General features: G+C 35.3%; 1 protein-coding gene across 8 annotated transcripts in view; it reads left to right on the top strand.

Annotated features, from left to right (window-relative positions):
• The window catches only part of DMD (dystrophin), a 2,262,230-nt gene that overhangs the window by 945,313 nt on the left and 1,301,394 nt on the right, over positions 1 to 15,523 (top strand). For all 8 annotated transcript variants that reach the window (XM_023633802.2, XM_070257261.1, XM_070257256.1 and 5 more), the window contains one exon: positions 12,798 to 12,921. In XM_023633802.2, the coding sequence (XP_023489570.2) occupies positions 12,798 to 12,921 (124 nt within the window). The remainder of the gene's footprint in view (positions 1 to 12,797; positions 12,922 to 15,523) is intronic.

Raw genomic sequence — 15,523 nt, 5'->3', positions numbered from 1 at the left:
GCAGCACATAGTTTCTTTTGCAACTACTCAACTTTGCTGCTGTAGTGAGAAAGCAGCCATAAACAATATGTAAATGATGAGTCTGGCTGTGTTCCAATAAAACTTTATTTATAAAAACAGGTGGTGGGCCAGATTTGTCCCATGGATCGTAGTTTGCCTATTCCTGCAATAAAAGGTACAATAGATGAGATTATTTTGCTGGTGATAATTTTTATTTATTTTTATAGTTGTCTTCATTGTAGCTTTCTTTGCAGTTTTTATCCTTGTGATTACAATAATGGATTTTACTTTACCAGCCCTTAACAAAACACTAAAACAAATACCTCTACCCTCAAATGAGAAAATGAGAAGAAGCATAGGGCTGGCTTAAATCCAGTAAGAAAGAGTTATGGAAGGCAATAATCACAGTCGCTAACATGTATATGGCTTCTACCATACATCAAGCACTCTTCTAAATATTTTGGACATATTAACATATTTAACCATTAAGACAGTGTTATAGAGTATTGTTTTATTATTTCCCCCCTTGCCAATGGTAAAAATGAGGCACAGAAAAGTCAGGTGACTTGCTCGTGGTCACAAAGTTTACAGGAAGCAGTGCAGCCAGGATTTGAACCCAGACATCTAGCACAGGATGCTGCATTCTTAAACTCTATGCTGTGTTATCTTTTCATGAGAAGGTAAAGGTGATTTCATTAAATTGTTTAACTGAAATTAAAACCTTGACTGAGATGGTTTAAGAATTTGTTAAGGTCTGTCTATGGAAACTGACACTCATCCAAGACTATGACTGTTCTACATTGTGAAGTCTCATAGACTCTAGGGTCCCATTGGAACATTTGCCTATCTATAAATACAGAGACCTTTGTTAGTGAAAAAAATTTCTTTCAACGTTAGGTGTGTTTTTTAGTATCAAGATATAAATGGCAGTCCCATATAATTGAAATACTTTTCCAAGTGCAAGACTTCTGTTGCTCACCATTGTCTTAACCCCATTCAATGTCATAAGTAACAACTTTTGTCATGTATGCTTAATATCAGTTCTGATGTCAGAAAACACATCAAGAGATTGGAAATTTGGGGGATTTTAGGAAATTAAGGAAGATTCTAAACTAAAAATAAACTGGGAAAGTAATTATTTTGTAATGCTGGGAAGGTATCAATCATGCAACTAAGGATCATAGTTTAGATTAATGAAAATGTTCAGAATTAATGTCCTAGTATTGGAGACTCCAATCAGATTCTGGCGTAATCCAAAATAACACAGTAGTAACCACAACACTTTACTGTATAGCAATCAACAGGAAGTTCATATTGACTTTAAGAAACAGGTTTCCCTTTCATTTGGAACAAGGGAAAATAAGTGTTGTGTAGTGGAAATCTTTGGATTCAGACAGACCTGGTTTTGAATCTTAACTCTATGCTTCACTGTGTATTGAAAGTAAAGGAAGTTTCTAGATCTATCTGTTCATGATCTATGAAAATGAAGATTATAATAAATAACCTACACAGATATCATGGGAGATGAACTAATTTTTTTCTTCATGAAAGCATGGGACATGAACATAATGCTTAAAATGCTATTTTTTTCTTTGAATTTGATTCAGTGTAAGATTAACATTTAAAAAACTTAATCTAGATGGTACAGAAATGTAATTATAGGCAGATTTATAGAGCGTGAGGGTCAATATATTTCTAAGTGTTCAAAAATAAGGTAAAAAATAATGAACTGGGTAAGAACTACTGGGTTACAAAGTCTAGAAAATGCTACTATATTATTTAGATTAAGTGTATCTCCCCAAATTGAAGACATTTTCTCAAGGGAATCTCTGTATTATGACTTCAAGATATTTTTATGTGTGTATTAAAATGGCTGAAGGTATTTTAAGTGTGCGTCTGAGGGTGTCTTACTAACATGTTCTTTTTACACCATTTTATCTATATCTTTGGACAGTTCATGTTTCTCTGTAAGAGAACTCCCATGAAAAATCCATTTGTCACCATGTTATCGTTATGTAGATAAGAAAATAAAAGAGAAGTCAAATTGAGGACCAGACAAGCTGTGAAAGGGAATGTGCGCCCTCTAGTGACCCACATTTCTTTCTCACAAGAGCATGTACAGCTTTTCTTTTTGGTTTCATCATTTTAAATAAACATCAAATTTGATTTTAAAATAAATAATTCAGAGTTTTCAACTTGAGAATATTACATTGTGTGATCGTAGATTTATTACTATGACAAGATTTCATCTATCACTTAAGAGACTATTTCTATTAACCTGTGTTAAGGTGATTTTCTTGCACAGAACTGTGTTTCAAAGGGACTTTCAATTTATTGAAAATGAAAAATAGGTTCTAGGCATCTGTGGCTTAGCAACATTTCATTTCCAATCCTCTGGGTCATGCAATTTTTGTCCACGTGCTTTTACACTCCTTGGCTTTATAACTAAATCCTCTAATATAGCCAATTCTGACATCTTAGGATTTGGGGGATTTCCTTAGTTTTTAAGATCGGTTTCCTGAAAGTTTTATTAACAGAAGATGTAAAAGTGACTTCTTTTCAACCATATCACGTTTTAGAAATAAATGTTACCAATGTATTTTTAAATGATTATGATTTGTTACCAAATTAAGGTAAGAAGATTATTTTGAAGTCATTTTTATCTACCAGCTGTTAAAATATTTTAGTTAAGTTTTGCTTTTTGCAGGGAAGCAGTATTTTTGTAGGATTTTTATTCTCTTCAGTATAATCAGCTATCCTAGAGGTACAAAGATTAATATCAATGCCGGATAACTCATGGAGTTTTCTGCCATTTATTATTCAAGAATATTAAATCACTACGTTTGTATCCAAGGGCATATATTTTAAAAGGCAGTATTTTTATACACATTATACGTATAATTTGGTTGGCCATAATTGACAACGAAGATGCACAATTTTAAGGGCAAATTTTATGTATTGCACTGGGATTCAGAGTTTGAAGCACGCGTTAAATAGGCATATTTTAGGACAAGGTAAACTACACAGAAATTGATTTTTTAGTATGTTTTAAAGATGCATTTCAGCTCAATCTGGAGTCGTTAAATTTTACTGTACTGAAACGTATTATTTTATGAGTGATGTGCTTAAACTTACACATATAAAACTAGAAATACACTTAAGCTTGTAAATAAGATCATGCAAACATAAGGAAAATAGATTATTTGATAGGACTGTTAATGTAGCAAGTTTATATTAACTGAAGACAGTGTTCTTTTTTATTCGTCATATTTTGTTTCAGATCCTGTGTCACCTATTGAAGGGAGTTTATAGGGTTCTTATTATAACTGGGAATTATAACATCCTTAGACCTTACTTAATTTGATTGCTCTGTGAACAACGGACTAATGTGATTGGAATGTCAAAGCTGCAATGTAAGCAAAGCTGACCTCAGCTTTGTGTCTCAGGTCAAAATCACTTTAATTAATGAGGTAAATAAACACATTTAAGAGTAATTTTTAAAAAGTATTTGTTTTTATTTTGAGACCAGTTTGATGGAATTTTTAATTTTGACAATTTAAAGGAAAAAGTAAAGGAAGATGAGAGAAGTTAAGTCATTTACCTAAGGAAACAGCATAAAGATTAGGATGGGTGATTAAAACCCATGAAACAGGACTTTCAGTTGAGTAATTTTCCACTGCACCATATTTACTTTACATTTAAAGTACGCACAGACATATACACACATACAAACACATACATCATACATATTAAAAAACTATAACGCAATCATGTGGTCCTATCTCCCTCATCAAGGAAAACTCACCCACACTATATAAACATACACACACAAACTATGTGTGTACACACACACTATCTTTTGTGTATACCCACACTGTCTTGATTTGGGGGAGGTATTTATCTAAATGTTGAATTGTTTTCTCCTGGTTAAATTGGATTCTCCCCTTACATAATATTCTATAACTATACAAGTATAATAATTACCATGTTCTCAGCACATCTTAAAGTCCTAAAAATATTTTGAGCACTTAAGAGGGTTTATACTGAATTTCATTTCATTTTGTAAGATCTCTCTGATTCAAATTTAATTTGTATTCTATTTATTCAATTTTTAAAAGCAAGTAACATGTGGAAACATAAGGAAGGGAGGGACTGGTTTCCCCAGAAGGAAGGTTGGAAGAGGAAGAGTAGGGAGAGGTTGATGAAGAAAAGCTTCACAGGAGTTGTATATTTTGAGCCAAACCTTCAAAGATGAATAGGAGATCATCAGATGGTCTGGAATCAGGAGAGTACCCATATACCAATATGGAATTAAAATGTCTTCTCAATTTCTGGAATTCTGAAGAACAAAGACGATTATTAAAAATGTAATAAACAAAATTTTGAAATCTTACCTCACCTCCAAAAGATTTCTTCCATATTGTAATACTAATGAAAAGAGTCATAGTTTTGTTTCCATCAACATGAAAATGTGTTCTAGCTAATTAAAATGTACAGTAAAAATTGGGTTTGTTAAGTTGCCTGGTCTAGGCCTAGAGCCTTAGGATCCTGCAAGAGTTAACATATTACACAAGCGTCAACACTTTCCTGTCAGGCTTCTAAAGATGAGGCTCATAAGTTTTTTTTTTAAATGAAATTCTCCATAAAAAGATGTTTAAAGATGTAAAATGACCATTCAGAACCTAGGTCACTAATTGAATTAGTTAAGTCTGAGAGCTTGGAGGATTGCTACTTTCAAAGTTTACACATTTGGGAATGATGAGTTCCAAATGGTATATTGAAAGAGACTGAATTAAAGTTTATGTAAATGTGTCATCTTAGTTTAATACTTTATATGGCAGTCACTGTACAGAATATTAACAGAATACAGTCAGTGCCCATTAAGAGGCTCTTCTGACATAATTAGCACAGTTATCATATAGTACAAGTTTCAGATGATATACTATTGACAATTCAAAATTGACAACTTTTTAAGCTGCCAGTGTTTCTCTGGTTCTTTTGGATATGTTTGTGTTTTTTCTTTTAATTTACTTACAATATTTACACACACACACGCCCATGCACACAGATAGATCTCCCAAGTTTGACCATGAGGGAGTGTAACTGATCTAATTTGCATCATCTTTATGCAAAATTGAACTAGATGAAGTAGAGTCCATTTATACAGTACAATCTTGAGGGAGAATTTTGACCTTCTGACTATTCGGCGTATATGCACCATAGTTTATGATATTTTGAAACTTTCAGAAAATGGAAGGTCTCTTTGAAAAACGACCCTGGTTTGGTAATAAACCCTTTGCAAATGAAAAAAATTCAAAGAAATGGTTGCTCTGTTTTATGAGACTTTACAAATTTTAGTTTTGGGGGTTTGTGATGAGTGACTTTGTAACAGAAAATTGTCACTTCGTTGCTAGTCATAAATAATAACAAAGATGAGATTTTTTAGTACATACTTGAAAAATATAGGACAGAATATACATCAACTATTATAGGAGGAACATCACTTTGTGAATAGAGAATGACAAGTCATAATTTTCTTAGTAGATAAAGAGAATTTTAAATTGGATAAAGTTAGGCTGGATTTAAGGGATAGAGTCTGTCTGTAATAACATGTAGAAGTACATTAAGTACAGAGTGAAGTGTGTTATGAGAGTAAGATGAGTAAGTAATAAGGAATATATTAATGGGCTCATTCTGAGGATGTAGAGGCCCATTATGAGCAACTTATTATATATCAGTTCATTAACAATGGTTTCGTGAGAGTTTTAAACGTGAAAAAACATTAGAAAGGAGTGTTTTTATGAAGACAGAAAAGCACATGCACAGAACCCAAGATATAATATGATATTGAAAATAATTCTTCAGTGTTTTTCTTGAGGGTTTTTGAGAAGGTAAATGAGTTACATTTGTGTGATACCTTCAGATGATGAATAAATACTCAGCCTCAGGTAGTACAAAGCATGCTAGACAATACCACTGGCGAAACACTGGGGAGAGTAGATAGCACTCAATTTATAAACATGTATGGATTTAAACCAGAGGAGTCAGTTAATTTACCGTACATCTTAGCAAAGGTATCTGAAAAATATTCAATAGCAGTGAAAATGTGAAAACTAGGGGGCAAACCACAAAAAGTGATGAAGCAATAGCTGCCAAATTGATAAGGAATAAAATAAATATGCAATTGGTACTTGGAAGCCAGGGTCTGAGTAGGAGCCAAGAAGGAGATCTTGTTCATTTTGCTAAAAGCAGTGAAAATGTCACTGAGACTAAGCATTGAATGTGGGCCATTGGCACTCAGTAAGAGGGCATGGGAGGCCTTTTGAAACTCTGCCTCTGCTTCCCCTTCACCCTCCCATCCTCATTGCTGGCATGAAGTGATGGGGACGCCTGTTGGCAGACTATTAGAGGGAAAACAACACTAGCAGCTGACAGTTAACTCCTGGAAGTCTTATAGGATGGTGTTGAATGTTACATGTTGGAGTATACATTGACTGCATGTTACACTGGGATAGAAAAAGTTTTAGTAAGGAAATCGTAGATATGGCTGAAGCAACAAACCTAAATGGAAGCAACAGAAAAAAAAATGTTAAAAGAAGATTAGGTAAGGAATAGCGCAGAGCTTAAATCATTTAAGAATTGGGTTTTGGCTCCACCTATTTCCAAAGGAATTAAGACGTCACAATGAGGAAAGGAGAGAAAAAAGAAAGTCCAGCACCTGAGAAGAGTGCACACTCACTGATGTTTTTCTTCCTTCCATTTCAGAAAGGAAGTGTAACATATTAGCCTACATGCCTATGCATAGATGGTTTTCGTAGGCAAAGCACTCCACTCACAACTGCCCTAGGAAAATTTGAAATTCCTTTAAAAAAATGTGTAAATCTAAAAAGGAGTATAATCTCTCTCCAAAGTATCCTTATGTAAAAGGGAAGTTCAAGCACCTTGTGCAACCTCTTTGCAAATTCATAAAATCAGACAAACAAAAAAATTGAATGACGGAAGACCTCTCTGGAATTTCATATCCTGTCGCCTGAAATGACCTGAATTATTAGAACTACAAACCAACTGGTGCCCAGGCCTCCCTTGAAATCTTCACAGACTGAGCAGCAAGCAGACGGTTACCATGGTGTTGACTCCACAAAGCCTTCATTGTGTAGAGATAACCAATTTACTTGGCAGAGCCTCCAGTCCAGAAGCTGATTTAATCCTAATTCATTGAAAAGGTGTTTTTTGATTATCCAAAAATAAGTCACAGTTTGAGATGAGCCCCAGTTTAATGTCTAAAGCATTTTATTTGTCAAATGGTTGCTTCACTAAACCAAACTCCTTGATAATTTGGATGGATACATTTTCCATCTCTGTTATCTATGGAGTTTAATACTACGTCTGGCATATAGTAAGTAATTAGTATATGTTTTGTGGCAGAAATGAAGGAAATATTTGACTGTTTTATTTATTTATTTTTTTGAGGAAGATTAGCCCTGAGCTAACTGCTGCCAATCCTCCTCTTTTTGCTGAGGAAGACTGGCCCTGAGCTCACATCCGTGCCCATCTTCCTCTACTTTATATGTGGGACGCCTACCACAGCATGGCTTGACAAGCGGCGCCATGTCCGCCCCTGGGATCTGAACCGGCAAACCCCGGGCTGCCGAAGCAGAATGTGTGCACTTAACCGCTGCACCACCAGGCCAGCCCCTATTTGACTGTTTTAAAAGGAAAAATATACAGTTTCAAATTTTTAAGAAAGACAAATGTCTAAATGTATTATAAGATTTTTTTTTTTGAGGAAGATTAGCCCTGAGCTAACTACTGCCAATCCTCCTCTTTTTGCTGAGGAAGACTGGCCCTGAGCTAACATCCATGCCCATCTTCCTCTACTTTATACATGGGACGCCTACCACAGCATGGCTTTTTGCCAAGCGGTGCCATGTCCGCACCAGGGATCCGAACTGACGAACCCCGGGCTGCCGAGAATCGGAATGTGCGAACTTAGCTGCACCACTGGGCCAGCCCCTATAAGATTTTTTTCTGAATGAAAATTTACTTTCAAATTGAATAAATAAACTTTGTTTCTATTTATTTATTTGCAATGCATTGGAGATGGTAGTTAAGGATGATTATAACGTATGCAAACAAGACTAATGTAAATTCCAGGCCTAGTAGAAGACTTTTTCCAACATAGGCCTTAGCAGGTCTCTCCCAGCTGTGATGTCAGCCTACTAGCTTGAGTCGAGTTTTGGTTTCATAGACCTGTAGGTGGAAGTAAGCAATCTTTCCTAGAGACAGTCTGAAATCAAAAGGGTGTGAGATCAAAGAGACCAAGTCTAAAGGGGAATTTGACACTGATGGGTGGATATTCACATGTCACCTTTATGAGTCAGAGAGTATTTGGTGTGTAATTGGGTCAGAGCGATTTAAAGGAAAAGGGACAAATTCAACCAAAGTGGCCAAAGTGGATTATACCAAGAAGCCAAGTTTTCAAAACAGAGATTTTCTAATGGATAGGTGGATAAGAGTCAATGAAGGATTTCACTTCGTTGGAGGAGGGACAAGAATTAAGTATGCCTCTGGCCTCCCTAAGAAACTTGAAGTGAGATTTGTTTCTAGAAGAAAGGCTTAAACAAAGGACAAAGTAGAGTATAGTCTTAAGAGGTCTGCCAAGGCCAGATCATACTGGACTGTATTGAAGTTTTGGTCTTTATCCTAAGGAAAATGGAAAGTCTGAGAGGTTTTATGAATGAGGGTAACATAATCAGATATGATTTTAGAAATTATCACTTTGCCAGTAGTACATGGAATGGATGGGAAGGTTCCAGAAAGGTTGTGCAGAGCCAGTTGAGAGGCCACTGAAGTAGTTTTGGTCACATTTAACGGCAAGATGAATGAGGATGCCAGCTGTGGAGACCATGAGAAACTGACAGATTCAGAAGAAATAGAATGTTTGATGTATTATACTTTGCAATAGATTAAATATGGGATGGAAGGGAGAGTAAGGTATCAAAGATGATAGATGGTGATGCTATTCACAGACCTGAGGAACACTGTAGGCAGACGGTTGTGTAGCTATAGAGCTCAGAAGAAATGCTTGAATTAGAGATATGTATATCAGTCATTGATATGTAGATTGAAATTGAGTATGGATAAGATTTCTAGTGAGAGAGAAAAAATATAGTGGGATAGAAGATTATTGACAATGAACTGGGCCTTGAGGAACTCCAATATGTAATGAGAGGGTGGAGGAGGATAAGCCTGCAAAGAAAATCTTACTAGTGATCAAAGAAGACAAACTAGAATAGAGTAGCATTATGGAAGCAAAAGAAGGAGAATTTCAAAAAACAAAAGAGAGTTTGGTCAACAGTGTTAAGAGTTATGTGTTAAGCAAGAAAGTGAAATTGCAAGCAAGAAGTGTCTCCATTAGCTTTAGTGACATGATTCTTTTATTAAGCAGTGTTTTTATTGAGAAACAACATTGAGTGGATTAAAGAGTGAATAGGAGGTGGGGAACTGACGGTAGACTAGATAACTGTGTCAAAACATTTGCCTTTGTAGAAGATAGAGAATGGCCCAAGTGGAATATGGGGGTCAAGAAAGAGTTGATTTAAAAGGCATAGGAGTCAATAAAATGTTTAAATTTCCATATGAAGAATTCACTTGAGAGGGAGGGAATGAATTTACAGTAGATAAATAACATAAAAGGGATAGACTCAGATGCTTGAGAAGAAATATGAGAATGCAGTACAAAAGCCAAGGAGAGGGATTGACTTTAGGTAAAAGAAGGGAAACTCACTTAAATGTAAGATAAGGGAATGAGAAGGGCACATGCAGGTAAGACTCAATATTTGGACATAGGAAGTGGAAGAAATTCTAGTCTGATAATGCACTTTTCTCTGTAAAGTAGAAAATGACATTGATAGCTGCAGAAAGAGGATGGGTCAGAGCTTTGGAAGAAGTTTAAAATAGTTCCTGTGGTGAGTCAGAGCTCAAGTGGAAAAAACTAATATGGCAGGATGCCAAGTTCATTTGAGGCTGTTGCTCATTGCCTTAGTTTGGGTTCTCTCAAGAGTAGAAATGGAGACAAAGATTTAGGTGCAGGTAATGTTTTTAGGAAGTGATCCCAGGAAACAAAGTGGGGAAGTGAGGTTAGGAAAAGAAGGCAGCCAATGAAGGATGATATATGAGCAGGTTATTGCTAGAGGCAACTGGGGCTCAATCCTTCTGGGAACCCTCTGAAGCACTGTGTGTAACAGGCCCCACGATGGTTGCACTGAAGGGCAAGGGAGTTGGGACATTTATCCAACAACTACCAGCTCTCCTGAGGTATTAACATCTCAGCACTCACTACTGGCCTGCCCCATGCACTGGTAAGTGAATGCCCGCAGGAGGAGAGACACGGGGTTTTTATATTGTACTGAAGGAAAAACAAAAATGCTTTTCTCAAGACGTTCTGATGGAAAACATGCACTGGGTTTGGCAGCTGGCTAAATGACCATAGTCAAACACTTGATTTAATGAGTTAACGTCAGTGAGAGAGAGGGAAAGAGATTTTTAAAAGCATGCCAAAGACTCTATTTTAAAATCAACATTTTGAATAAAGACATAGGAAAGCCAATAATTAAACTTATGGGAAAAAATGTAGGAAAAATAACAATTGCCATGTCTGATAAAATAAAAATCCATAAATATTTACAGTCCATATGCAAATGAAAGTATTGACATTCAGTGACCTGAGATTTGGAGTCAAAAATCTCTCAGTTCAGACCTGTTTCTTCAATTTCTAGTTGGGTAGCATTTATTTAGTAAATATTTATTACTATGAACCACGCCCTCTTTGAGGTGAAGGATATAATGGCAAACAGGATGAATTAAATTCCTTCCCTATGGTACTAACAGTCTGAGATCAATTAACTTAATTTCCCCAAGCCTCTATCTCCTTATATGAGCAGAGAGATAGATAATACCTTACCACAGGCTTTTGTAAGGACACAAAAAAGAGGATACATTTTTGAAAGTTTTGTGTTCTTTAAAGCTATTAGTTTAATTTTAAAGGAATAGCCTGCGACTAACATGAAAAATTTTAACAGGTTTATATGATTTAAAGCCCTGAAATTTGAGTTTAGGAAATCAGTTCCTAAGTTTGTGATACTGGAGAACTGGCTTAATGGTAGTTTATGTGAAATTTCCTAGAAGTTTTAGCTCCGGTTAACTTCAATGTGAGTTGAAAGTCTAATATGGAAGTCAAAACATTGATTGAACTCATAAGCTGTATCAGTGAAAGTATCATCAAACAAGAGAATAATTGTCTATTCTTTCTTGATTATACTAAACACTACTGATATGATCCTTTAGGAGCCAAAGTTTAAGGAAAGATACTGACAAGCCATGGAATATCCATTGAAGTAACTAGGAGTAGGGTAGGCTACCATAAGATATCTTCTAGCGGATCTAAAGAGCTGATTTCAACTATTTGAGGGTTGTATTAGAAAAAGAAGATATGGCATGGTGATTAAAGTATGTTACTTAGTGTCTTAAATTTAGTATTTGTACTTTTGTTCTGCTCTAAAAACTTCCTATGAAAATTGAGTCAGTCACTGATCTTTCTGGGAACTTTCATTTGTTTGTTTGCCTGTTTTGTTTAATAAACTATTGGATTAGATGATCTCTCAACTCCTTCTTCATAGATTCTTTACAAATGCTGATAAAATCTAAAGGTTTTTTCCCAAGAACAATGCACACACATTCAGAATTTTGCCTAAAATTTCAGATGATTCATAGGACATCCTCCACCCATGCAACGCATCCAGGAGGCCTCTAAAATACCTGTTTTAACTACACCTGAATCACCTGGTCAAGCTGAACAGCTAATTCTCATTAGCTCCCTAGGTCTCTGCAATAAAAGAATGTTTGAGAATAACAGGGTAGATGATTAGATAGCTATTGCAGCATAACAACCCATCCCCAAATTTAGTGGCTTAAAACAGCAGCTATTTATCATTTCTCACAATTCTGCAGTGTGGGCAGGGCTCTTTGGATAGTTCTGTGGCTCTAAGTGGTGTCAGCTGGAGCACTCATTTGGTTGTATTCAGCTGGTGTTTGAGATGGGTCACAAGGTCAAAGAAGAATTTATTCACGTGCCTGCTGCCTCATCCTCTTCCACGTGGTCTCTCCACCTGGCTAGATCAAGCTTCCTTAAAGGGTCACTGGAATTCTTATGTAACAGTTGCAATCTCAGAATTCTTATATAACAGTTGCAATCTCAGAATGTGTATTTTAAAAGGACAAGATTCAACGTGCAAGAAATTATCAAGCCCCTGCTTGCATTAAACTTAACATCCCGTTTGACATAGCAACGCACGTGGCCAAATCCAGAGTCAGTGTGGCTGGAGACTACACAAGGGCATGAATATCAGAGGTATGGTTCAATGGGAGCCACCAACAGGAGATTTTTGCTTGTTGTAAATACTTTCCAGAAAGAAAGAAGGTTATCTTGGGAGGTAGTAATTTTCAACCCGTGCAAACATTCGAGCAGAGGCTAAGTAATAGCTTATAGGAGATACGGTAGAGGTGATTGCTGCGTTGAGATGAATAAAATGACCTCCATGATCATAAGACTAGATCAAAGCTGCCTCCAAATTTTGAGCCTACCTGACTAGGGAGATAGTGGTGCTATTAAGGGTAATAGGGGCATCAGGTAAGAGTTGCAAATTAGGAGGAGAATGACAAATGTGGATAGATTGCTTTTTTCATATAGAAGAAAGAGATAATCAAGAAATAACGACCCTTATTCTTTCCTGTCTCAGGTTGGATGTCGATATAACTGAACTTCACAGTTGGATTACTCGTTCAGAAGCTGTGTTGCAGAGTCCTGAATTTGCAATCTATCGGAAGGAAGGCAACTTCTCAGACCTTAAAGAAAAAGTCAATGTAGGTTATACATTAATTTTTATATATTTTCCTAAGTTTTGCTGCTTGTAGACTGTTTTGTACTGTTTGTTTGAGTTGAAAAGATTAAGGCAATATGATATAATGCTTTTAAATATATCTTTAAAATATATTTTAGCTATCAAGCAGTATCAAAGTTTAGCCTAGAAAAATCTTTCTTGGTTCTGCAGTGACTGACCAGGAATGCTTTTCATAAACCTTCTTCAACTTTTATATTATTTAGCTGTAAATTGACAATTTTATAACATGAACTCATATTGGTTTCTTTTCATATATTGTTCTGTCACCTCAAGGCTGGGACTTAGAAAGCTTGCAGAGTAGAATAGAATAGATCCTTAGTAATACTGTACTTAGAACCCTGTATATACTCTTGCTATCATCAGAAAGTTATTCTTTATAGTCATTAATGCTTGTGATAAATTATAACAGGTTTGCATTTTACAGATATTTATGTATTATATTACCATAGCTAAGGATGTCCAGCCTTTTTCAATATTTATAAGACATGGTTCACTGTTTTTATTCCCTACTGAGGCATTATAGTTTTATCCTTCTCAATAGGGGTTTTTATTAATTTAATAAGAGCTGCTTCATCTTCAGTGACATTGTCAGGGCATTGATTTTTCAACCTCAACAATTATGAAACAACTGTTTTTGGTATATAATTGGCAATAGTTTGTGAGAGAATTTCTAACAGAGTACTTTGTAGAGAACAGGCTAAAGAAACAAACATAAATATTAGATAATTTTAGCATAGGAAGGTCACGTGTGTGGATTAACGCTGCTTTATCTTTTGAGCATTCAATTTCATTCAACTCAACAAAATCTGTTAGATTTTTACAAATACAACACTGCCTCGGATACAAACTAATACTTGCTGTGGGGCTGGAACTTTTGAAAAACAAAAAAAAGACCTAGGAGAAAAGGATCTATTTTTTAGGCTGCTTGAACAGGAGAGAGAATTTCATCAACATTTCTCACAGTTAACTATAAATTGGAAATTTATTTTAAATTTATCATTAGCTTTATACAATATTCTGTCATCAGCCTAATAATAGACTATTATAAATAGTTTCAAGAAATGGAAGAAACTATGATAATATTGGTAATGTTTTCATTTTAAAATTTAAACTGAAGAATAATATATAACAGTAAAAAATTGGCAAAATGTCTTATTTCAAAGTACAAGTATTTGAAGGTATATTCTTTATTATTTTTGAGGGAAATTCTGAGTAGAAAATTACTTGGAGAAGATGAACTCTAAATACACTTCGAAGTTCAAGTTCATCTGACATATTTGACCACTGAAAGTGTGGAACAACTTGGGCAGACATTTTATTAGCTAATTAAAGAAATTTTTTAGTCTATCTGAATAATCTACTTATCTGTATGTCATCCTATTTATGTATCTTAAAACAGCTTTGATCAAGCAGGAAAATTGAGTTCCAGCATTTCAGGAATATAAATTCAAAAATTTCCTGTTATCGTATGGTTACCTAGAAGCAATTTACATTTAATCAATAGTGTCAGCAGTGACAGACTGAAAGTACTTAAAAAAATGTGCAATATCGTATGAGTGCTTTTCTGATGCCTCGTGAGTCACCTTTATCAACTTCTACTCTCATTTTCTGAAATAACAACATCATTCTTAAGTGCCTACTAAAATAGGAAATGAAATGATTTACCTAGACATTTCCTTCAGCCTAAATATAATGTGTATGTATTTAAAAATCCTTGAGAGGAATACATAGTAATGATGATAGATATGCAGTTTAGGCATACATTAATTTTCTTACTTCTTTATCTGTCAGTTTATGTTGGTTATTTGGAACACGTGGGAGGCCTGTCTCATGAACTTGAGTGGTATTAATTCATTTGTAGGCATCCGTTAAAAATGGCTACATGTTACCCTTTTTTCTTTCACATGATTCCTTCCTTCATTACTTTCAAGTGCTTTCAGCCAATTAGTATATTCTAGGACCTTATCAGTTCAGTTTTATATACTGTTAAACCTGACATAATATTTCCTTCTCTATTAACCATGTGTTTTATACATACAATTAACATAATACACTTAAAAGTTGAATTCTAGGCAACAGTTCTACTGTAATTGTGGTTCCCGGACAACCAGTATTGGCATCATCTGTGAGCTTGTTAGAAATGTAGGATTTCAGACCTAATGAATCAGAATTTGCATTTAAACAAGACTCACAGGTGATTTGTTATGTATATAAAGGTTTGAAAATCAATACTCTAAGACACAATCTGGGACTTTATCAGACTCCTAGGTGTTCCTTCTTTCATTCTGTTGTCACCACAGTTAAGAATTTCAAGCTGAGTAACAGGTCTAGCCATTCAACTTCTGGAATTGAACACATGGTAATGTAAGTTAGTAATTAAAGCAACAAAACCACCTCGTCTGATCACAAGGTCATAGGATAAGATGTCTGAGAATCCGGGACCTGTACACTGTTCTCGTGAAAGCCTTCCTACCAGCTGCTAAGGTCAACAGGCCTTGGGCTCTTTCTGGGACCTATGCTTACTTATACCCATACCAAATCAACTTTTAACCAAGTTTTGTTGG

Source organism: Equus caballus, chromosome X, assembly GCF_041296265.1.
Source record: "Equus caballus isolate H_3958 breed thoroughbred chromosome X, TB-T2T, whole genome shotgun sequence".
NCBI classification, from domain to species: Eukaryota; Metazoa; Chordata; class Mammalia; order Perissodactyla; family Equidae; genus Equus; species Equus caballus.
The sequence above is the reverse complement of the archived record's forward strand: the minus strand, read 5'-3'. Positions and strand labels throughout refer to the sequence as shown.